We start from the raw sequence: 24,840 nt of genomic DNA, 5'->3' as shown, positions 1-24,840 counted from the left end.
AACTGAGCGAGAGAGAGAGAGCGAATAGATGGCATGGGGACAGGGTGTGGTGGCGGTGGCGATGGCGGGCGCGCGTTTCACAGCAGACACACACGCACAATCGGAACTCCTCTGAGGGCATCTCTCGCGCGTTCCACAGTAATGCGAGGCAGAGGATTTGCAAGCCTCGCCCAATGAAAAAAAAAAGACACGTCATTTTCTCGAAACAAAAAGAAAATACAAACAAAAAGAAAGAGGGAAAGGGGGGGGGGAGACAGCACGGAGATTCCTCTTACATTCGTCAATAAATACGAGGTTAACAGCGGAAACAGTGTCCGGTTTCACAGCATCCAGAGAAACTCTGTGACAAGCTTCACGAACAGCGTTCCGGGGCTGACGGAGCATGGTGTACCGAGTTGCTGCTTTACACAGCATAACGCCACTTCCCAGAGCGCGGTCTTACAGTCATATGTCTCGTCTATCCGGAGCTTGGTTGCCATGGTTAGAGGCTATCTTGACACCACGGTCAAGTAAAAGTCTCCGTATGATGTATTGAGCTTGGAATGTCAAAAGAAAAAAGGACTCCAACGTGCAAAGCAGGTCCTCGACATACTGCCTGCCGAAACTTCCTGTGTTCAACCGAACATCCCCCAAACCTTCTCTCAGTGGCTAAGGAAACAGAAAAACTGATTATGGAATAATAATTGAAGAGTCTCTGACTAGACTTTGAGCACTTTGCTCCGACTTAAACATACATTTCTGGATAGCGCGCTCACTGTGTTGCCAATAAGAAGTGTTCCTTCGTGACTCGAGACAAGCGCCGTGCGCGTGGTTTTGAGGACGGCGCGATCGTATTCGTTTAACCGGATAATTCGTTACTGCCGTTGAACCGTAGCACAGTACCAAATGTTTTCCTGATAGACGAGACATATGACCTGACAGGTAGGCGCGTAGGCGTCTCATAATCCCACCACCGGAGACTTTCCACGCGTCACACAATTCAGAATCGCCTCCCGGCGCACACAGCATCACCACAAAAAAAAAAAAAATAGAGAGAAAACGACACGTTCGCATGGAACGCTGGTACAGCACCGTGAAGCCGGTTGGACCGAATCTTCGGTGCTCGCAAAAAGGCAGAGGGTAGGACAGGGAAAACATCACGTGTAGAAAAAGTTGATCTGTGTCAAAGGCGACAAATGTGTCGAAAGTAAGATGCCCATGTAATATATTATCATGATATGCCTTCTCCTTGAACATGAAAAGGAAAAAAAAAACAGAACAAAACATGGACCCTGCAATAGTTAATCTATACATGTGACGATGTGAAAAGGTGCAGGGTGTACGTGAAAGAAAACGAGGCAATAGAAAGCAATCACCGACGTAATATTTATATTTATGTATAATATATGTATATTTATATTTATATATAGATATGTATAATATATATATATACTTTGTACACGCGATAACACTTTACCGTCACCTCGCATCTCTCTCGGCATAACATGACAAAATCAGCACGCAACCCATATCACTCACGCATACACTCGCAAAGTCTAAAAAGGAGGTTAAAACCAGAGGACAAAGTCTATGCACTCAAGGAGGAATGAAGTAGAATCACGTGATCACTCCGTCGCACGGCATCAACTACCTCGTGCTGTGCCTCTTTCCCACACACGCACACTAGTTCGCACACTGCACGCAAATACATTCGGAAAAAAGAAAAAAAGCACGCACCCACAGTGGATACGACACGCAGAAATTAAACAATGTGCCGAGAAGTTGCTCACCAGCCACGAACGTTTGTTTGTTCACGCACAAGCGCTTGGAATTTTCAACGATCGCAAGCGGACACGTAAAAGGTGCCAGGAATGTATACGTTTCGAGACGACGCGGCTGATGGAAGATTCTCGCAAGCCTCTCTGGGGCTAATCTCATGGGAATATACAGCGGGGCGGGATGTAGGCGTTCGCTACCTCCTCGACTCTCGGGAAATGATTTTGCGTAGTGAGATTGTCTACGCGTAATGAACAGGCCAACGTAATGGTCTTTCATCACACCAGTTTTGAGGCCACGGTTCAAAATCCGAGCGCTTTCTGCGGCAAATTCTGCCATCTGTAGGTAGAAACATCAACCGTCTGCAGCGTTTTGACAAATTTCTTCCAGGTGGCGCGACATTACACTACATTATAGGGTGCCTCGACGCAGCGTAAAAAAGTGTCATCGGGGCATAGTGTGTTATATTTGAACCAATCAGCTTGCTGAATTTTTAAACGTGGCATGCACGATATGTTTCCTGACTGGTGCCATCAAAGAATTCTGCAGGCCAACATGCTCGCTTATTTGAACCCTGACTCCGTCAACAGAAAGTGAACTGAGGTGTTTAGTTGGACAACAAATATGATTACGCGTGGCGATGCTCTCGTTTTTGTAGCAGAAATAAATAAAAGCATAAAGGCAAGCACAGTGAGGCAGCAATCGGGCAATATCCGCTTCGGCAGTGTCATGCGGGCGCAGTCGTTGTGGTTGCAATTAATTTGTAATTACATACAGCAAAACCACACCATGCGACACGGATCCTCAATTTGGACCAGCACTTCTCATCACAAGAAGAGACACCCGCCAAGAAAGTATATAAATAACAACAAAAGGCAGCGATTCAAAAAATAAAATTACAAGATTGTATCTCCGTTATGTAACAGGAAGATTTTGACTAAATCGATATAACTCGGGAACCATCACAATGAACAGCGGTAATCATGACCAGCTTTTTTTTTTTTGTCAGAACCTGCGACTGTGCATATCAACGCATGCAAATCAAAATCGCCGTCAGCCCGTTCACATACGTGGTCGATCGTAGTTACAAGCTACACGATAAGTATCGCAGTCAACTCTCGAGAAATAAGCAACAGACCAAGAAGGAGAGCGGTTTTACAGTCCGGCAAGTTACATCGCTGATACTACCGACCCGTCTCAATTTCTACGCATCTTGCTCTTACCAGATGCAAGGACTATTTGCGAAATGGCATTTAGTTCCTAACTGTGATCGACCGCTTACAAAGGTAGGTGAACAAGCCCAGTTTGAATCACTAGTGCAAGGCAAGCAAACAAGCAAGAGATGGGACGGTCACCAGGGCAGAATGAAATACAAGCGCAACCACTAGTGACATAGGTTTTTAACATAATGCCGCACAAGGTGTCTTGGTTGTTGATGTTCTTGTTCAACAAAAAAAAAGTAATAAATGAAAATATGTAAAAAGCACACACTGAGAAGGGACGTTGTGTTTACACATTGTAGCTGGCTTTTACAAGCACCTATATCGTGGTTAGGTATGCACGCATCAATGGTGAGGAAAGGGCATACAACGACAGGCGAATGATTCTCCTGAGCAGTAATCACATTTCACCGGAGACAAGCATATCAATGCGCGGACACGTTTGGTATAACATAAGGCGATGTGCGGCAGTATGGGTCGCAGTGTCCGAAGGTCTTACGTGTCCTAACACGAGTCCACGAGAGGTGCACCTCCTCTGACAGGCGTCGCTAGATTGAGACGGGTCCAAAGACCGCGCGCTGTTCGTGACAATTTCTCTAAAAAACACACACACAGCGGTTATACGAAAAGGATAAAGGCGCTAGTATACGGTGAACGCGGGAGAACACTCTTCAGCCAAGAATTTTGAGAAATACTCAGTTCGCTGCGCCTGTGTGAACTCTTTGTCTCTCAGGCTTATTCAAGCAACATGCTCAGGCATGCGCCAGACATGTTCCGAAGCATTGCGCTTAGGCGCCTGAGCATACCGCACTAGCATGCCTGTGCCTGACTCGAAACACACGCATTAGTTTGTTTTCCATGTTTCAGCGCTTTCTTGAATTAGGCGGTCGTTTGTGCATTGCGTGACTGTCGAACCCTGCGCACGCCGTTCGCGGCGCGTTAGAGGACAAAAATCATAAGCGAAGCTGACTCGGACCACACGACCCTTATATAAATTGTATATAGACTGCCTATAGACTTCCCATATACTCTATTGCCTTCCTATATATATTTCTTTTTGTCTATTCATAGTCTACAGACTGACTATAAATAAAACTCTACTAAAAGAGTATGGCCATAAATCTGTAGATTGTCTATAGACTGTCTATAAGATTTGTATTGCCTATAGACTGCTCTCTGTGATTTTCTATAGATAATCTACAGACTTTATAGACAGACGTCTATGGGCAGTTTATAGACTGTCTAAAGAAGTTTTTGTAAGGGCAATCTCTGGTTCGAAGTAGAACTCAGTTCGCTGAGGACCGGGTGGTGTGGGTTTAAAACAAACCATCTATGACAACCGCGAGCAGTGACTCGCCATCTGTGAGCGTCTTCTCATTGCTGAGGATCGCTATAAGCGTGTAGAAATTAGCAGAATGATGCGCGCGGCTTGCCTCAGCTTTGACTTCAACCTCGGCATTAACATTGCCTTCAGCATCAACACTGGCTTCAGAATTGGCCTCAGCTTTGGGTGAGTGCAGAGGAAGCGGTTGAGAACAGGCTAGAAGGACGGGAACAAAGATTATCATGTATACGCCATGACAGAGACGCGCGGAACAGTGCAGTTCATCCTGCGGGACGACTCATCGAGGGTCACAGAGATAGACAGAGTATGGAGAATCGAGGGGAAAGGCACTTGAAGCATTTTTAGGCTCCCTTCCTCGTATAGCAGCAAGAAAGAGAGCTGGAAACAGACTTGCGCGGGAGTAGTTTTTTTTTTTTTAACATTACGGATTACAAACCGAGAAATTCATGCACGAGATGGGTCAACAGTAGCCAATAACAGATGCAGAAGGTTCGTTCATTAACACGCGGCATTAAGGTTCAAGTTATTACTCAAGCACTCCCACACACGCGTCTGCAATTAATCAGGTAAGCATTCATCTTACTGATATGTCAGCTGCGAAGTTCGTCAGCGTTCGCGCAGGCTAATGGAGGATTTGTGGCGGGTATACAAGTCCCGGGCTCCAATGCGCAGGGATGCAGGGGTTGAAAAACAAAAAAAAAGCTTTTGTTCGAAGAGGATCTACATGGGACTCGGACACAGCAGAAAGAATACATGCGCTCGTTATTCGAGATAACCACGCTCATTTTGATTCTGTGGCTCGAGATAATTAGTTGATGCGACTAGCGATCTTCGCGCCAGCTTATCGTAAGGACTTAACCGCGCGGTTTTTAGCTTGTAGGACAAAGGGTGGACAGACTCAAGTCGAAGCCGATATTGAAAGAACAGAGGCAGCTTTTTGTGCAAGTTCTATGAGAAAAAGAAGGGAACATGGCGAAATGGCAACAACATGTAATTTTATAGAGACTGGGATGGAAATTAGCACATTGTTTAAGTTACTAGCCTTACGTACAGAAAAGAGAAAATGTCTTTTGTCCGACCTGAGCACAGCTGCCAGTTTCTGAAGCAAAGCCGTCCTCATCGCAGATGCTTCAGGCGAAGCACTCAGGGGGAATAAAGTTTTGTTCGCTAATGAATTAAGACGGCTGCCGCAAGCAAGAAACAGAGAATCTGAAACCACACCGCGTTGTTTTGTTCGAAAAGCAGCAAGAATGTACACAGCTACCGAACTAAAGCAAACAGGTATGTTCCGTCGAACGAATCACCGGAGTGGGCGATCAGCGTAAGTAGGAAGGGTCGATAAATTAAGAATTTATAAATAAATTAATAAAAGACACATAAGCCACATTATCTTGTCTACTTAAAGATGGCGAACTAAATAACGCACCGGCGCACGAGAGGATAGTAGTACGAGCAGACTTAAATCACGTGAAACCGCGTCAAAATGATCCCCAAATTTTTTCCTCCTCAGTGTTGCTGCTACGCACAGATGATTACGAAGCAACATTAGCAGCACAAAACTGTTCCCATCAGCTGCTGTCGTGCACTTAAAGAACACACAAAGAAGAAACTCCCAGGCTACGTAAAATGCTCCAACTTGGAAGGCGCGCAAACAACACACGACTAAATTCATTTCTACACATGTCTACACGCAGTTATAGAAAGCAATCACGCAGTCGATAGATATACGCATCGCTAGTTTCGTAAACCGGTGACTAGTATTGTTTTTGAAATAGCGGCTTTGGATTTCAGCGGATATGCATAATGCCCTCTTTGTTTTTCCAGAAAGATTAGGATGTGAGAAGAGAAAATAAAAGAAATTACTCCATAAAAAAAAGGGGGTAGACTGCGTAGCTGTTCCTGGGAAAGTACGATCTGTCCGGTGTAAAATGCGTGGCGTGTCGCTGCCCGCGTCCAGACGTGTTGCGACAGACGACGGTGTAGCCTAGGAAGCACGGTCTTTTGTTTTTCGTCTCCGCGTTTCCGGAGCTGCGTTCCCTCTAGCACCGGCGACACGAAGACACAACACCGCGACGCGCGACAATTCGAGATGACGCGTCGGAGTGTTTTGTCTTGGCCTGGTCGCGGTGGCGTCATCCGAACGGTGCAAGCAGCTCCCGCCACAAAGAGCATGCCGCCGCAGACGATGACCTGCTTCGTGTCTCGCTAGTACCGTGCAGCGCTGTGAAAAGGCAGCGCAGACGTTAGCCAATCAGCGGCCGAATCCAAAAACCGGTTCGCACGCGACAGCGGCTCGTCATTGGCTGGAGGCGCCGCGCGCTGACCAATCCCGACGAGGCGCCGGCCGATTACAGAACATACGCGCATTTGACCTTCGATTTGCTGACGCCAGAGCCATTAGCTTTCACACCAGTGCACGCTTTTTAGATAGACGGGGAGTACTGTCACAGACTGGAGCGAGCCTGGCGTAGTCTGCGCCGAAATAAATAGCAAAAAAAGAGGAAACGCGGGACGTGTCAATAGCTCTCGGATTGCGACGGCCACTAAGGATACAGCCGATGGTTTTGCTTTCCGCGACAGCCGGCCGGGTCGCTTCAGTTGCTGACGTAAAAATAGGTGTTAGAGGATAATGGTGTCACCTTGACCAGCTATCCTGAAAGTCAGCACGTCCATGCGATAACAGCTCCATGGAGGTGGCGGCTAACAAAAAAAAAATCCAATGCAGTTCTGCGTTAGCTTTCTCGAAACCGTTCTTTAAAGTAATTCTAACATATGCTTTGCGTCGCACAATGTTTTAAGAAAGCGTGCTCTGGAAGCATAACCTTTCCTATCACCTTTCGACAAGAGAACAAAATGACAGTCAAGTAACGTGGAACAATATATCTTCCTGTGTGTATGTCTTCGCTCTTTTCGGCCTTAGAGCTCGATAAGGGTTCCGCATTTACACAAAGCTGTTCTTGCAGCCTGAAGGGAAGCCAAATGCCTGCTTTTCAATATCGTGTTTCTCATCAAAAGGGCTTTTGCTGCTGATATCTATAGCTAAGTGACTAGTCTTGCCGACCGTACCTGAACGCGCTGAAGGGCATTTCAGGTGCGGTCGCGCTGTAATTCGGTGTGTATAATTTTACGAAATAAACTAGAAAATTACGAAATAAGACGCGTGCACGATTAAGCGGTAGCAGCATTACAAAAATCAGTGACTTGCGCGCGCACAGTTAAGTGACTTTAGAAACATGACTCAGTGACCAACAGCGAGCTGCAGTGCTCTGGGAAGAACTTAGCAAAGAAGGTGAGGATGCTAGTCTTCTTAGACGACGACAAGACGACGTGTCGGTTTCTCTTAAAGCAATAGTTTTGCGTTGCTACAAACTAATAAAGAAAGAAAACAGCCTGAAGCGGACAATGGTGCTGCTCGATTTTTTCTTATCGACGTTTCGGCAATAGATAAATGATTGACAACAAAAGGCAGTATTCTGATTGGACACGCGCGCCGGCATCTTTCTGGCCTCCACTTCAAAGAGCCATCGCAAGAAGCTGCACAGCTTAGAGTTAAGGCCGCAAACCGTTGTTCACGAAAATGGTTTTTGAAAGACCTTGAGGGCACGACGCCCCACCTCTCCCGATCAAAATTAAAACTGAGGGATGAGGAGAGTGTACATTTGGTTCGTGATAAAGACGTGAAGACAGTGACGCACGACACGTTGTTTGACTAGCGTTGGTTCAGAGACGGCGATAACGCAAAAAAAAAAAAAACCGGAGTCCAGACACAAAGTAAGAAGAGGCTATAAACTGTTGGATCTTTGGTAAAATTCAGAGACACTGATCTTGACATGCATTCGTACTGAAGTCAATATCCTTTCCTGATTTTCCGGAGGTTCGCTGTCAACTTCCTGAACAACGATTCGCAGTGTTGATTAAAACGCGTGATATGTATTGTTCAACCTATTCAAGCGTTGGCTACAACTTCTTTCCTGTAGTGATTTATTTTGCCTATCTCTTTCAAAATAAAGCCGCTGGAAATGATATCCTTTGGTGATAAGTTCAAGTCCCATTGCAAGCTCTCAATCGTAGCTGGTTTTAAAAGGATGGTCACGAAGGTATAAACCGCAAATACGCGTAAGATTTCAGTCCCGCTTGTTTTTGGGAAGTACCGTATTAACGCTAGTTGAACCAATACCTGGCTGTCTGGAGCCCTCGATAAATCACGGTAACCGTGATAACCACGATATTTCTTTTCGCAAAAAAAAAGTGAAGTTTAAATTGTCAAGCAAATTTTAGGAAGCGAGCTGCACCGCTTAGTTGAAGGGCGCGCAATTTTATGAGGAAAACAGTAAATAAAAGCAGGGCAGGTTAAGCCAGCGTCAATACGGTTTACATTTGCGTCGCAAGCTACACACGGACGTTGATAAAGTCGTCAGGGTTAAAACACTTGCGAGACGCTAGGATTTTTTTTTTTTTGCCCGCCCAGATGTCGGTAGATGGGAGAGAACATGGAGGAGAAAGCGCTGACTGACTCGACAGATAGAACACAGCGGGTCGCGCCGACGGAGGGCGCTGCAAGCGCGTTCCTTAGCGCGCCCCTGCCGACTAGGACTTCACGCACTCATCCTATCTCAAGGGAAACAAAAGGATAACATATCCTAAAAGGAAAAAAGAGAAGAAACGCACAGCCACACACACCTCTCTCCTTCCCGAGACGATGGAATCATTTAGTAGAGGGCGCTGGTCTGTGCAACCGGGATTGTACGAAAAAAATGACTACCATGAAAAAAAAATGTTATAAACAGAGGAACAGGAAGAGGACAGCACATACACACGTGATCGCATGCGCGCACACACACTCAGACACAAACGCATCACTCGCCACGAGATAAAAAGAAAAAAAAAGTGCACGAGAGAGCAGAAGCCAAACGAAAATTCGGACACACTCGAAGAATTCGACGCGGCATCTGTGTACAGCGAATAAATGAATTGCCCATCGAGGTTTTGATCTCTGCACATCATGTAAGGTGGGGAAGTGGATAACCGTGAATTAACAATGCAATGAGAAAGCCTACTCGTAAGTCAGCTGGCAGTGTTTAGACTGCCGCGGTCTGACGCGCAGTATTTGACAAAAACTGATGCGCCATGCTTAAAGCGGCGGTACACATTGTTAGAACGGCTGCGTCTTCGACTTCGGGTCATCGTCGCAAGAAAAACAAGAAAAATAAAATCAAAACGAGCCGTCTCACGCATAGCAGTGGCCAAAAAAAAAAAGCGGCGCTTAGCAGCTCGCGTTCGGATTGGCTGCTGAATACGAAGCTCAGAGCAAACACGGCGCACTTCGCTCCGTTAAAAAAATAAGTAGGAAAAAAGCGCAGGTTTGTGCACAGGTATGTGCATATCATCTTTGGTGAAGTGCTTCTCTCTGTTTTTTTTTTCATGCTCGGTGTGACATGATATCATGTATATATATAACATACGAACACTTACACTCTCAGGTTGAAAAGGGAAATCGCTTTGCGAAAACCTGGGCGTGCGGTCCATGGGCCTATGTACAAGATTCTCGGCACGGTATACGCGAACCGTCAGTCGAACTAATCACAATGAGATATGCTATGCAGATCCTACCTCTTGATCACCGAGACCCAACACTCATCGTACGCCGCAGTCCAACGACGTCACGAGTGTCCACTAACAGACGTCCGTCAGGCTGTTTGGAGAAGGAAACGCACTCCAGCCCGACACTGCGACACAAAACCACGCAGAGTCCGGCAAGGGTCTCCAGAAGAACCGCAGGAACACTTCCTGATACGGCGTCGGCTAGGCCTAGCATCTCTTTCTGCTGCGTCGAAACTAGCAGACGATATCGAGTCGCAGGTGGGGCAGCTTCGCCCTGAAGCCTTTGGTTACAGACGACGTCCCTTCGGTCGCAGATTTGGTTTAGCCGCCTTAAATTGGAGCTGTTTTATCCCTGGAAGTTACGGACATACTGCGAGGACAAGTCATCCGGCACAGTTCAACGACCGGCGAGTCCAGAACAGAGCCGTTTCTGGACCGTGGGTGCCAGAAGAGGGGAGCGTTCCTGGTACAAAGGGACTCTGTAGCATCGCAGAAGACAAGTTCTCGGTCTTTGCAAGACAGACGACGTGTCGTCACTCTGTGTGCTCTGCGCGTGGTCCTGTCGCCGGAAGCCAGCGACGGCTGGGTGCGGAGAGTCCCTCGCACCATGACGTGGATGGGGCGTGGCTCGAAGATGACGTGCCCCGTGGAAGTTGTTGCTTGGTCGGCAGCAGCACCGGTTCGCGGAGGGAGGCTTGCGTTTTTCGCACATGCGCAGTCGCCTCGCGAGGAAGATTCCCTCCAGCGGTCGCGGTGCGTGCGTTCGTGGAAGCCAACGGCCATCGTGTTGGCGGCTCACAGGCACCAGACGCGACCCCAGGACGCTGCCGCCGCTGCTGCTGCTGCGGCCGCCGCCGCCGCTGAAGAGGGCATGTGGGGCGGCGGTGCAGCCACGCGCCACCAGCAAGAAGGCGGCTGTGGATGCGGCTGCTGCAGAGCTGCGGCTAGCAGGTCCAGCGGTGGGGGTGGGGCCCGGCGTCACTCTAGCTGCTCGAGGAAGTTGGGCGACTTGAAGTACTCGGGCACGTTGTCGTCCAGCCGGGCGATAACCTTGTAGATGGCCTTCTTCCACGACTGCTCCTGGTCCTTGCCGGCCACGATGGCGCGGAAGAACTCGCGCAGCGTCTGCTCCACCACGTACCTGAAGTTTTCGGGCACCTGCGGTAAGGTGGCGAGGAGGGCGTGAGAGGAGGAGAGGAAAGCGCCGCAACGTGGGAACGAGATTCACTAAGATAATCCTACGTAAATTCGCTGCTAGAACACTATCCCAACGTTTAAGGAAGGACTGCATGATGTGAAACAGAGCCGTATCAGAAAAGAGACTGAACAGAGTTGAACGAAGCAATTCACGGTTATCTGAAGCAAGGGAATGAGCCCTTACAAAAATGGTCTATAGACAGTCTATAGACGTCCTATAGACTTTATTGCCTTCCTATAGATATTTATTTTTGTCTATCCATAGTATCTAGACTGTCTATAGACAAAAGTCTATGTAACACCCCCAATCCCGGGGGCCTTTAAGGTAATTAAGTGAAGTGAAGTCTACTAAATGTGTATGGCCATAAATCCATAGACTGTCTATAGGATTTGTATTGCCTGTAGATTGTTCTGTAGGGTTTGTCTATAGAGTGACTCAGGACTTTATAGACATAAGTCTATGGACAGTCTATAGACTGTCTAAAGAAATTTTTGTGAGGGAGAATAGCAAGTTACGTCGAGAAACGTGAGTACTTTGAGAAATGCACGGCTTGGCGCATAGAAAAAGGAAAAAAGGAAATATTTGAAGTAGGCGCCAACAGCAGTGCTTGGCTACGTTGGCTACTGACATTTTTGTCTTTTCTCATCGTAATTTACTACACAGGCTCACTAGGCATGGACGAAAACAGATTATAAATGGCTTCCGCAGGAATCATGCGCGGAACGGTCAGGAATGCGCTGAAGGGCGCAACGAGTCCATACCTCGATGTGGTTGTTCCTGTTGTAGTGAAGGTTGAGGACCCTGAGGAGTTCCGAGTCTGCGCTCACTGTCAACTCCTCAACGTTCTTGATGCCTTCACTGACAGACTGACGGGCGTACTTCTCCATCTGGATGTAGTAGAACTCCCTGAGGGCGAAACAGAGGGCACAACAATCAGCATCACTGACAGCAGTCGCCTATAGAGTACAACGTTGGCGATCGCTGGGCTGTTGTTGCACGTATATTTTAAGGAAAAAGCCGTTTAAAACTAAATTTATTATTCAAACACTGCGAATTGCGCCACAAAAGAAGGACGTTACAGCCGCCGTACTGAAGTTTAGTTGCTGACAGCTGTATGTTTTGAATTCCGAGCGTGCGTAAATAATGCCGTTAATAACTCTTGAATGTAAGAAGCAAAGTACGCGCTAACATGCACGCTTGAGAGTGCTGACGACTGCCAGCGGATCGGCACAGGACCCGTCGCAATGAAACATCGTTCAGCGCCGACAGTTAAAACGAATCAGAAACACAGGCTTTCATGCATCAACGCTGATGTCAATGCGCGCGAACGGAAGAACCACAAGTTTTACGTCATCAAGAAGATTGCGGTGTTAGAACAGGCAGGTATGAAATACGAATCGTGGCCGGGTGACTATAGTTCAAACGTCACGTACAAAGCAAGGCGCCGACGGAGACGCTCCCTTACAAAAACTTTTTTACACACTCTATTGACTGTCCATAGACTTCGGTCTACAAAATCTATAGACTCTCTACAGACGAGTCGTAGAGAACAGTCTATCGGCAATACAAATCCTATAGACAGGCTATAGACAACCTATTGATTTATGTCCATACACTTTTAGCAGACTTTTGTCTATAGACAGTCTATAGACTAAGTAGACAAAAAGAAATATCTATAGGGAGGCAATAGAGTCTATAAGAAGTCTATAGACTGTCTATAGACCATTTTTATAAGGGATGCAACAGGTACCACCTTGTGGCGCCCTATGCAACCATTTCGTGATACGCTTTACTGTGACAGTTGTAGTAAAACGAGTCACCGAGCACGTTTCGAATTTGCCTCTGCGCGCAATCCCTCATAGCTTGAGTCGCTTCGGGACGTTAAACCCCGTAGACCGCAAGCCGTAAGCAACTCCGCGGACGAAATCCGTTCTCTTTTTGAACGCTAGATGCTGCCACCACGTGAATGGCCCCGAGTCACGGAAGAATGAATGAATCGCTGAGTCGCCTATGACAATATCGCTCCGCGTCTACGGGGCTGAGTCACCAACTCTGTGTTGTACTGGGCTGCGACAGCGGTTCCAACAGCGCAACAAGGGTTCACAGCAAGGTCCCACACTAAGGCAAAGACGATAGCGCCGATGGCTGCCCATCGCTCCACGGAACGCCGCGGCGGAAGGAGTCGCCGTATGAAGAACAAGACCTCCGACGTGCAGAGTAACCTCGTCATCGTCGTTGGGCCGCCCAGGAGGGAAGGATTAACGAGATTACCTCCAACGAGCGGATTAATAGACGACGAGGGGAAAAGGAGAGCACGTGACTGTTTTCCTGCTGCACTGGCAGACAGATGTCCTCGCTTAGGCGGCCCTAATTGAAGGCGCATTATGTTCGCCGGCAAACCACGAACGGCGTACCTTGGGGCAGGAGCAGCTTTCCCTCTTGGGCACCGGCCGGAGCCTTAGAAACCGCACAGCGTGATTATCGCGGCGCGCAACGTTAATGAAAAGCGAAGCGGAGAGCCTTCCTGACTCGAGCCGAGCGCGAAACAAGTAGAAAATGAGACGGAAAGGTGGCGCCAGAAGCAGCGAGCGTGGATAACAGCACGGCTCGGTGTTATTTTTATGAGGTAACAAGGTAATGTTAATCGCGCTTCTTCCCGCTGTCCCGGGTCCTGCCCTCTTCCACTTCAAAGAAAGAATACGAGAAGCAATGATTATTATACGAAATGAAAAAAAAATAGCTGAGCATATGTAAGCTGCTGCACGCTGCATCGTTTAAAGTATACTGAGGGAGGTCTTAAACCCGGAACACTTGACGAAGCTAAAACGAAGGAAAAGCTTCCAGGGGTTGCTTCGAGCCGAGGAGCTTGGTGGTCTTGAGGGGGAAAGGATATTATATATGCGGAAGAAGAGGGAAGGGGGGGGGGGGGCATTCGCTGAAGTACGCGCGAAGTGTTTTAAAAGACTGTCCCCAAGCAAATGACCTCTCCCGCGCGCCGGCTAACGTTCTTATCTAAGCAAGTGCGGTGCCACCCGGCCGCCCGCGTCCTCCTCATAAAGCAAGCGAAGAAAAGAAAAAAAGCTCTAAACAAAAAAAACTAGACGAAGTAAAACAAGTACTAAGTACTAACAGTTTTTCCCTTTTTTCTTTCTCTTCGTACTCGCTTACGCGTGGCCGCATTCTTCTTGCTTTCCGCGCAATAAACTGAAGGAAATAAAAGAAGGATAAAGAATAGAGCGAAGGAAAGAACGCGACCGTTTCCTCCTTAGCGATTTTCCGAGGCCTCTAGAGCCGACGCTGGCTTGTTTTTTTCTTGTCGACGAGACAAGTTAAAAAGGGGAAATAAGGAATAAGGAAGCCGGGGGGGGGGGGGGGGGGGGGGCAACACAAGAAAGCATACGAAACAAACGGTAAAATAAAAGGACAAAGTCGCCGCGGAGAAGTCGCGTAATATTTTGCGGGCCATTAAGTTTCTGCGGTGCTGACGTGGAAGCAAGAAGATCCCTGTCGGCGGGTAGGGAGCATCCCTGGGGAAGATAAGAATGGGAGGACAGGTATATGGGCGGGCATGCTGCCTCCGCTGTTAAGTCTGCTCTTTTTTTTTTTGAGCGGGAAAAAGCGCGGGAAAGGAGGACGAGGCGGAGGTCTGAGAAGCGCGCTTGAGGATGGTGTATAACGTTACACGGTAGTAGCATTTTTTTTTTTGCTCCTTTACGGGGCTCAAATTTAATTCGGCACGAAACCGCGTGCGCACGTGGGAGCGTCTTTCCGCGTTCACGCGATTATGCGCCGCTCCCCGCGCCTTGTTTTACAACCGCTAGGCTGCCGGGCTCCTCTTAGCATAGGGGAAAATGGGGAGATGTTGAAATAAACACAACACACAATTTTGACCAGCGAAAGAAAAGGGACGTTATAAGAATGAGAAGTTGCTCTTGCGCGACCAGGTCGTTTTTTTCTTCTTCGCTTTAGAGCAAACTCTACGGCCTGTGCACTTAGAGAACATAACATGCATGGCACAGCCTATTATGCAATATGCATGCAGTTTCACACCGACCGATTCCAAAAAAGTACTCGTGCAAGCGCTGAAAACACACAGTAGCCTGTACAAATCCAACTTTCTTGGTGGACATCACTTTTATTTGCGAGGCCACCGTGAAATATCGGAAGATACTTTTATGAAAACAATGTTTGGAATGGTCTAACCTACCTGATGCGTAGAAAAACCTTGCTTTTAAATTTTGTCCTGCGGTCATACCGAGTAGTTAAGACTGCCATAGAAAATAAATGGGTTCGCTTTTTTTTTAGAATAAGTAGCAGGAAACTATAAGTATTCCAAGGAGAGATCTGCCGATATATTGATTGTTATTAGGCAATCTTACGATATCCTAAAAAAAAATGCGTTCATAAACAGCTTCTTGTTGACAAAAATTGATCTTTTCCAGGATATCTGTGTATGTGTTATGTTCCTCGCGGGGCATGCATATGAGTACGGTGTGTGCATGTGTTGTACCACGCCTTAGTTATCACGCATGATACACACAGTATTACGGCCAATAGTTTTTAATTCTGCTGGAAAAAGAACGTCAAGTTCTTTCAGTACTCCGCAAACCTCGCCTTCCACATATTTGTCTCAGCGTATAGTTAAAGCGCCAGCCGCCAGAGATCGAGAACGCACTTCTGGTCTGTCAAATCACTCTAGACACAGATAGCACTCTCAAGAAAACATCCTGAAATGCCAGTGTGTGTAGTAGCCTTTCACCAGCCAGCGATTTAACAACTTCGAATTTTGTGCCTCACGTAATATACCTGCCTGAGTTGTGCGCAGTTTCGAGAAGTCAGCCTCGAACTTAATAGTGGCTAGTCACAAGGTGACGTTATTTTCTCGATGAACCCATCAGTTTACAAATTGGAGTGCGCTGGAGGAACCCTTACTTCCTTTCCACTCCCATATTGACGTATTCCCCTTACAAAAAATTATTTATACAGTCTATAGACTGTCCATAGACTTTTGCCTATAAGGTCTGTACACTCTATAGAGAAACCCTAGAGAACAGCTTATAGGCAATACAAATCATATAGACAGTCTATAGACAATCTATAGATTTATGGCCGTACACTTTTAGCAGACTTCTGTCTATAGACAGTCTATAGACTATGAATAGACAAAATGAATAGCCTTAAGAAGGCAATTGAGTATATAAGAAGTCTATAGACTGTCTATAGACCATTTTTGTAAGGGTCCTGTTTAGAGTTTAAAAGGGAGTGTGCGCTAGAGGATAGCTTACTCTCTTTTACTCCTTTCTGTTTAGAGCGTACGCACCAGAAGCGACGCACCGCTCGAAGCTTCAGCACATTTTCCTTGCCCCAGCGTTGTGCAGGGTTAAGGAGCAGCTGACATTTAAGCAGTGCGCACCGTGCGCAGAAAAGCACGCACAGAAGGCGCGGACGGAACGATGTCTTATCTTGGCCACCGCTGACGAGCGCGCATGCTGGCGAAGCACTGCTCGGCTGTCTTCCATTGTGAGACCCATTGTTTTTCCTCCGAAGTTGCGCTGATAAGAAAGGTGTGCGCGGTGTCGGCATAGCTCACGCGGAAGCAAACTGCGCTGCTGCGCTCTCGAGCAAACCCAACCGAAGCGAGCAGCACAATGGCCATGAGCGCGACTTCGTCCGTCCCCCTCCCCACCGTCTTTTTTTTTTTTTGCTCTGCGCCTGTGGAAACCCACTCCGCGAAGGCGTTTCTGCTGATTGCACGAAAGCGGCTGCCAGCTACGTTCTTCGCTTTAAACAGCTGTGCACGGAAGGAGACGACACGCATGTCGCTAAAACAACTGAATGTTTGAGTCTTGCTTGCTCAGGATGAGTGACTGTTGACAGGGGATAAACATTGAATGAAACCATTGCACATAGTCTCATCAATAACACGAAGGCACGAAGGTATTGGTGATGGTTTACACGTGATGGTGCTGGTTTGCAGAGCGGTGCACGTTGCAGGCTTAGGGCAAATAGCATGGGTGCACTAATAACTTAACGTTTAAATCTTGCATGAGCGAGGCAAGGAAATGTACACAATTGAAAAATAATCCAGGAAAACGTTATGGTCTCGCAAGGAACGCGAAGGTGGTGATACGGTAACACACTTCACGCTGTTATGCAAGAAGTGCCGCCGTTGCGACAAGGTGTAGGAGAGAGCACCTTTGACGATAACGAAACTCGGGGACACGTAAGTGCTTGAATTATAGATATATGATAGCGCCTGTAATGCATGAAAAAAAAAACATTTCGAGCGATCTTGGCCTCCAGTGTAGGAACAATGGTCGCCCATTGCAATTTAAAAACAACCTCGTTCTTTTCAGGGCTGCTGAACGGCTAACCCGAGAAACTTTGACGGCATTATAGATTAAACAGTGAGTGACTTCGTGTGAGTTGGCTTTCAAGATTATTTGTCGGCAAAGAAAAGTTGCGTTACCTTGCAGTACCAGCGTGAAATTTGTTGCTATATATCACCACATTCATTTTTTTCTTGTGCAGCTGTGTTGCATTTCTTTATTTTTAGCGCTTGTCACCACTTCTGAGCAAAAAAGACCTAAGCGTTCAGTTGTCGGTGCGTCTACGTGTTTGGCTGCTTCTGAAATTTGTCCCGTCCAGCTTTTGGCGTTCCTGTTTAAAGAATCTGCCGAGCCAACAAGCCAAAGAGTACGTGTTTACCGGCTTGGAGCGCGAATTCGGGACACTGCCCAGCCAGTTCCACTAAGCCTAACGTCCCATCCCGTTCTGTTCTGCAGCCAATCGGTCGTTCTGTTTCTTGCTTACGTCATGAATGATGTCAGCGCGCTATCTTCAAATGTTCAACGCCTTGCGCCACCTGGTGCCACCCAAAGGAACTGGTATAGACGGCGGACAAAGCTTTTAGACCTTTCTAGGTCTTCCCGGACGAAGAAGTGAGGGCCGTATCCTCATGTCTTTCCCTTCCCGTCCACCTTATGCCTCCTTCCATGTGTGTCCTCTCCCTTTCCCTCTCGCTGTGCGGTCACGTGACCGCGTGGGACATGCTCTCGAGTGTGTATATGCTCGTCTGCCCACCAGGACAACGCCGACCGGGACCGGGACGAGACCAAGACACCTGCTAGTTAGTTAACCGGGTTGACCAGCTGGCGACCGAGGTAGCTTTCGGTTGCAACTAATTACTACGACAATGACCGTCCACGAGTCCTCTATACAAGTGTCGTTGTAATAATTAAAGGACACGGCAAGGGCCGAATCCAGGAAGCACGAGGGATACGACACTCGAACCTGTCTACAAGATCTGTGCAGGAATCTTATCTCCTCACGTCCACGGCACCCGGTAGCGCTCTTCCATTCGAGGAAATACCCAAGAGGGAGCACTTGTGGAGTGAAAGAAACTGACATGTCGCGAAAGCTGATAAAGGCGTCGTACTCCACGCGAAGTGAGATAAAGAACGTCGCCTCTCTGCGCGACATTTCTCTCAACTCTTCAGTCTTGCTTGTACGGTGGCGCTGATTGTTAGTTGCACGAAAACTTCCGTGCACAGTTGCACGTTAAAGAGCACCGGGTGGTCGACATCACTCCAGGACATTCTATAATGCTGCGTCTCCTAACCCTTACTGGTAGCTAGATTGGCGTTTAACGATCCAACCAAACCATACTAAGCCGTCCAATCGGCGGTATACTAGATAGAAGACATATGACTGGTGTATCTGTTGAGCAAAGCGGACACGAAGAACCAACGTTTATCTCCCATCGCGGTGGCTCAGTGGTTAGGGCGCTCGACTACTGATCCGGAGTTCCCGGGTTCGAACCCGACCGCGGCGGCTGCGTTTTTATGGAGGAAAAACGCTAAGGCGCCCGTGTGCTGTGCGATGTCAGTGCACGTTAAAGATCCCCAGGTGGTCGAAATTATTCCGGAGCCCTCCACTACGGCACCTCCTTCTTCCTTTCTTCTTTCACTCCCTTCCCTAACGGCGCGGTTCAGGTGTCCAACGATATATGAGACAGATACTGCGCCATTTCCTTTCCCCCAAAAACCAATTATTATTATTATTATTATTCATCGCAAGACGGAGATACAGAGGGAGTAAAGTAGACTCTTGGCGGTTCGGTGTAATATAGGTGTGTACAGTCTTCGCCAAACGTAAACGAGCAACGGAGCTTCCTTCACACATACAATCTAAACAGGCGGGAGCAAAAATGGAATAAGCTGTCCTCTAGTGCAACTCTTATATGAAATTGAGAGCGCTAGAGGACAAATTACTCCTTTACTCCCATTTAGGCGTACTCGCGTTTAGAGTGTAGGCTGCCTCGATACAGCTTTACCAAAGCAAGCTGCACCGAGACATCCTATTCTCACCCTTACATATTGGAGCCCTAGCATGCATAAAATTTAAAAGGTCTCGACAATTGAGTACGACGGTTCTCCTTACCTTGCACAGGTTTATACGTTAAGGGCTGCCATAATATCACCGCTACAAAAAAAAAAAAACTCTGCTGCTTGGTCATTTTTGGCAAAGACGGTACTGTACACTTTTAACACGAACACTCCTATATGGGAGTAAAGAAAGCAATAAGCTGTCCTCTAGCGCATCCCATTTCGTAAAAAGGAGTGACCTTTTTACTGCTTTATGTTTAGAGTGTACTATGTCTGCTGCGACGAAGGGAGAGCATTGACAAAGGGAAGGACAGCTCGGTGGTGAGCTAACCTTTACTCGTTGATAGTGCGCAGTTTTTTGTCGAGAGCAAAAAACCAATAGCGACTAAGCGAGACTTGCACGTCAATCCTGAAACGTTCCAAAGATCTACAGAGTAGAATTCAAAAGTGCTGAGTGGTAGTTGAGTACAGTTCTGGAGGTTTGTGGAGAACTGTCGGTGATTCTCTGGAAATATTTTACTTTGGATTTGCCGCGATGTTTAGTGTCCGCTTCGGTTGTGCTAATACAGTGGGCTGTCGAGCTCTGAGAGCAACAGTATGCACGTGAGCTGGATGCTTTTAGCAACGCATTCGACAGATTTGGACGCTTCATAAGGAAATATTAGCGGCACGAGAGTCACATACTACAGCTCGGTGTCAGCCAAACATGGCAGCTCTTCGAGTAAGCAGTGGTACTAGAAAATGCACTATAGGAGGAGTTCATCAAGCTCCCCAACAGCGGCTTACTTCACTAGGACACAATGGGTGGCACGCCATACGGGGGTAAAACAGATCTTAATATTAGTATTAATAGTATATTAGCAGTATACAGACAGGAGCGATGCCGACAAGGTGGCGTCGTTTTTCAATATAAAGCGAAACATCAACATTGTGCAATCAGACGACTTCCTAGAAGAACGCCTTTAATAGATGCCGCGAACGTGGCCTCCGTCTGAATTTTCCGCTACCCTTTGCCCGCTCCGCCCTTACAAAAATTTCTTTGGACAGTCTATAGACTGTCCACAGACTTCGGTCTATAAAGTCTATATACTGTCTATAGACAAATCATAGAGAATAGTCTATAGGCATACAAATCCCATAGGCTATAGACAATCTATAGATTTATGGCCATACACTTTTAGTATACTTTTGTCTGTAGACGGTCTACAGACTATTAATAGAGAAAAAGAAAAATCTGTAGGAAAGCAAAAGAGTTGATATGAAGTCTATAGACTCTCTACAGACCATTTTTATAAGGGCGCGCTTCGAAACTTTTGCTCAGCGATGGAGAGCTTTAGCACCGCCGTACGCTAAACACGGTAACTGCGACCGTATTCGGCAAATAAGGCTGGGAATAATAATAATAATAATAATTGGTTTTTGGGGAAAGGAAATGGCGCAGTATCTGTCTCATATATCGTTGGACACCCGAACCGCGCCGTAAGGGAAGGGATAAGGAAGGGAGTGAAAGAAGAAAGGAAGAAGGAGGTGCCGTAGTGGAGGGCTCCGAAATAATTTAGACCACCTGGGGATCTTCAACGTGCGCTGACATCGCACAGCACACGGTCAGTGCACGTCAAAGATCCCGAGGTGGTCGAAATTATTCCGGAGCCCTCCACTACGGCTGGGAATGCCTGGCAGCGGTCTACAGCAACGGCAACGCGTCACCGTATATATTGCCGTATACGGCTGTCGGCTGTGTTGAAAGACTCGCTAATCTCGCAAGTATGCGTATACAGGACGTAGGGGGGTGGATTGGCTCGTTCGGAATGTTGCGGCAGCATGCGGCGTATATGCGGGACGACGACGCTTGCGGAAAGGGGCGCCCTACTTCGCCTTACCACGTGGCATGTGGAAACGGCGGTGAGTTTAAGGGGTGTCTCCACGCCTTGGGCGTCGCGGCAGAGATTGCAATGGCCCTGAGCCAAGGTGCGCACTCGGGGGAGGAGGCTTCCGCGGTGGAGGTGCGATATCGGCGCGTGGCAACAGGAGACGGGGAGAGAGAAAGAAAAAAGAAAGGACAAGACGACGGCCGAGACAATTAGCGCGGGGGTGGTCGGTCGAGCTCAAATGAGAAATCAGCGCGGCTCCTTATCTTAGCGTGCGATGCCGCTGCTTGCTGCAGGAGCAAGGGTCACCTTCGGGAACTCTGTCGCCGCCGCCGAAGACAATGGCGGCTGTCTGTTGGCGAGGGCGAGGCGTACTTCGGCGCACCTTCCAAGCCGAGCCAATTACCTTCCGCTGGTTACAGCACGCGCTTCCCTACCAGGCCGCTGGCTGGTTTTACTCAGCTAACTGGTTTTTATTTTCTTGCCTCGTTCAAGTGGTTTTGGAAAGAAAAATGAAGCACCAGCTGTATGCTTTTCTTTTTATACTTCGTTTCGGTGTTAACGAAAAAAAAAGCTGCTAAGAATGGTAGCTGGCACGGCATAGGTTAGTACGATGTATATTGGGAAATTCCTCGTGGTGCAGTATGTTTCTCTTCAGGGAGAAATTAATTCATTAGCATGCACTTTGGCTCTGCCAAACGGTTGCAAAGGATAGAAGTTGTTTATGAAGTGGTCTGTGGGGTATAACTTCCCAAAGCCCCCACTTATCTCGTCCCATATCTCGGTGGACACCCGAACCGCGCCGTAAAGGAAGGCATAAAAGGAGTGAAAGAAGAAAGAGGTGCCGTAGCGGAAGGCTCAGGATAATTTCGACCACCTGGGGATCTTTAACGTGCGCTGACGTCGCACAACACACGGGCTCCTTAGCGTTTTGCCTCCATAAAAACGCAGCCAATGCTGTCGGGTTCGAACCCGGGAACTCCGGATCAGTAGTCGAGCGCCCTAACCACTGAGCCACCGCGGCGGGTGTTCCTCAATTGCAAGTGTTCGAAAAAAAATGATGTGCAGCTTTTATTCGTAGCCGTACGTCTGTGCTCAGGCGGGCGTTAATAAGTAATTTCTATGCGGTTGCGACATATTCGCGTTCAATAGCTTGGCATGCCACTGACACCGTATTTGAGATACCTAAGTTTATTTCTGCTGCCACTCTGAAATTTGAAATATGTAAGACGGGAACATTGCATTCAAGTGGAGACGTAGACGTTAAGTGGAAGAAAACAAAGAACTTGCTACCGTGCCTGTATAGTTTATGCTTATTTTTTACATTTATGCGCGTTGCTAATGTCTGCCGCCTGAAACACATTCAAATCCGCGATCTTACGCTTCTCGGTAAAAAGTCTGTCCTCTGGCGTAAGGAGAAATTCGAGTCCATTGAATTTTAAGCCTGTTTAGAACACACAAATTTCCTCCAGTCAAAAGAATGGAATATTCGGCTGCTGAAAGCACCGGGGAAATACGTCGAAAAGAAAGAAAGAAAAGAAAGGAAGGAGGGAAGGAAGGAAGAAAGAAGTTTATAGTTTATGGGGGTTTAACGTCCCAAAGCGACTCAGGCTATGAGAGCTGCCGTAGTGAAAGGCTCCGGAAATTTAGACCACCTGGGGTTCTTTAACGTGCACTGACATCACACAGTACGCAGGCCTCTAGAATTTCGCCTCCATCGAAATTCGACCGCCGCAGCCGGGATAGAACGAAGGAAGAAAGAAAGAAGTAAAGAAAGAAGTAAAGAAAGAAAGAAAGAAAGAAAGAGAAGGAAATGAAATAAATAAAGAAACAACGAAGGAAAAAGGAAAAAAAGAATGAAACAAAGAAGGAAATGAAGAAAGAGAAAGGAAGGAAGGAAGAGGAGGAAAGAGAAATAAAGAAAGGAAGAGAAAGAGAAAGTAAGAACAGTTTTTGCGGCGTAGAACGAAATCCAAAGAGCGCGAGTCTCCAATATTTCTTCAGGCAAATGAATGCGAGCTAATAAGGCAATAAGGCTGGGCAGAGAACAAGAGAAAACCCGCAAGACTGAATACGTTTGTACAGGCGCAGGAGCCTCCGCAAGAATGCTCGTCTCCGAAAGGCAAAACAAAAATAAAGAGATCAACGCCAAACAAACAAAATAAAACGAACACAGTAAGGAGATAGAAAGAAGAACGGAATCCGGAGGAGGCCCTACTAAAGAAGCTGGGGCAACGTGCGCGCACTTCAATGAGCGGCTTAGCTCGAACACATTTTTTGGTGCGGATGGCGGCCGTAAATTATAAGATCGCCTTTGTTTGAACGCCGCGCACTGCAGAGAAAGGAGCGAGCGGATATAAGTCACGCGCGAGCATTCGTACGCGCCTTCGCGGGAATATAGCTCCGCCATTAACTTTATTCCCTGGACTCCGTCCCTTGTTTACTCTTGGAGGGAGTAATTTGCATTCTTAAAACCCTTCCCGCGGAGCAAGACACTCTCACGACTTGTGTGGCGTGTGTATATACATATGTGGAATTGCGTTCTCCGAGGTACGCTCGATGAACAGTTATGGATATGGAAACTGTCGCCGCCGATTTAGTCTTGAGGCAATACCATATATGCCGGAAGGCGTTTCGGTGCAGGCGCATACACTCGCGTTCAGGATTACTTGCAACACGCGCGGTGTGATGAGAGTCCAGACCTGGAAGATCTGAGTGACTGGAGTCGCCGGAAAAACAACCGTCTTGCTGCAAGCAAAAAGGAGACGCTTAAGTATACATTGCTTCGAGTTCGGTTTTCCCTGGAAGTATAGCATCTGTTATTCAGCCGCTAACGCTGTCGTAGTGAGCTGTCTGAATTTCTATACATTAAGTCTGCTTTGCAGTTGTAATCATTCACTGTCTCCTTCTTGTTAAACTCTCTTTCTCTCTCTCTCTCTCACACACACACACACACACACACACACACACACACACACACACACACACACACACACACACACACACACACACACACACACACACACACACACACACACACACACACACACACACACACACACACACACACACACACACACACACACACACACACACACACACACACACACACACACACACGCGCGCGCGCGCGCGCGCGCGCACATATACCAAAAGTGATTTCTGGCAGCTGATTGATCAATATAATATATCACCGAAAATTGAAAAACATAACTTGATTTAATTCACGACGTTTCGGCTGGAGGACTAGCCTTCTTCGAGTGTAGAAAAAGGCTGGTCCTCCAGCCGAAACGTCGTGAATTAAATCGTGTTGTTTTTCAATTGTATATATATATATATATATATATATATATATATATATATATATATATATATATATATATATATATTGCCTTGTTGCTGAGCGGTTTATCTCGCCTGCCTGGGCCCTTGCAGGGTGCAAACGCCACAGCATGCATAAGCCTTA

The 24,840-nt window shown here is 47.3% G+C and overlaps 1 protein-coding gene across 4 annotated transcripts in view; it reads right to left on the bottom strand.

The window, feature by feature from the left end:
- Positions 1-4,738: 4,738 nt before the first annotated feature.
- Positions 4,739-24,840, bottom strand: part of pros (homeobox protein prospero) — a 214,718-nt gene continuing 194,616 nt past the window's right edge. For 3 of the 4 annotated variants that reach the window (XM_077666289.1, XM_077666288.1, XM_077666290.1), the window contains 2 exons: positions 11,881-12,025; positions 8,779-11,079 (listed from right to left, as the gene is read on the bottom strand). In XM_077666289.1, coding sequence (XP_077522415.1) covers positions 10,900-11,079; positions 11,881-12,025 — 325 coding nt within the window. In that variant the 3' untranslated portion in view covers positions 8,779-10,899. Of the gene's footprint in view, positions 11,080-11,880; positions 12,026-24,840 lie in introns of all 4 variants that reach the window. The other variant, XM_077666287.1, reaches the window with a different exon arrangement.

Source organism: Amblyomma americanum, chromosome 5 (assembly GCF_052857255.1).
Source record: "Amblyomma americanum isolate KBUSLIRL-KWMA chromosome 5, ASM5285725v1, whole genome shotgun sequence".
Lineage (NCBI taxonomy): Eukaryota > Metazoa > Arthropoda > Arachnida > Ixodida > Ixodidae > Amblyomma > Amblyomma americanum.
Note: the sequence above shows the minus strand (reverse complement) of the source record. Positions and strands in the feature narration are given on the sequence as shown.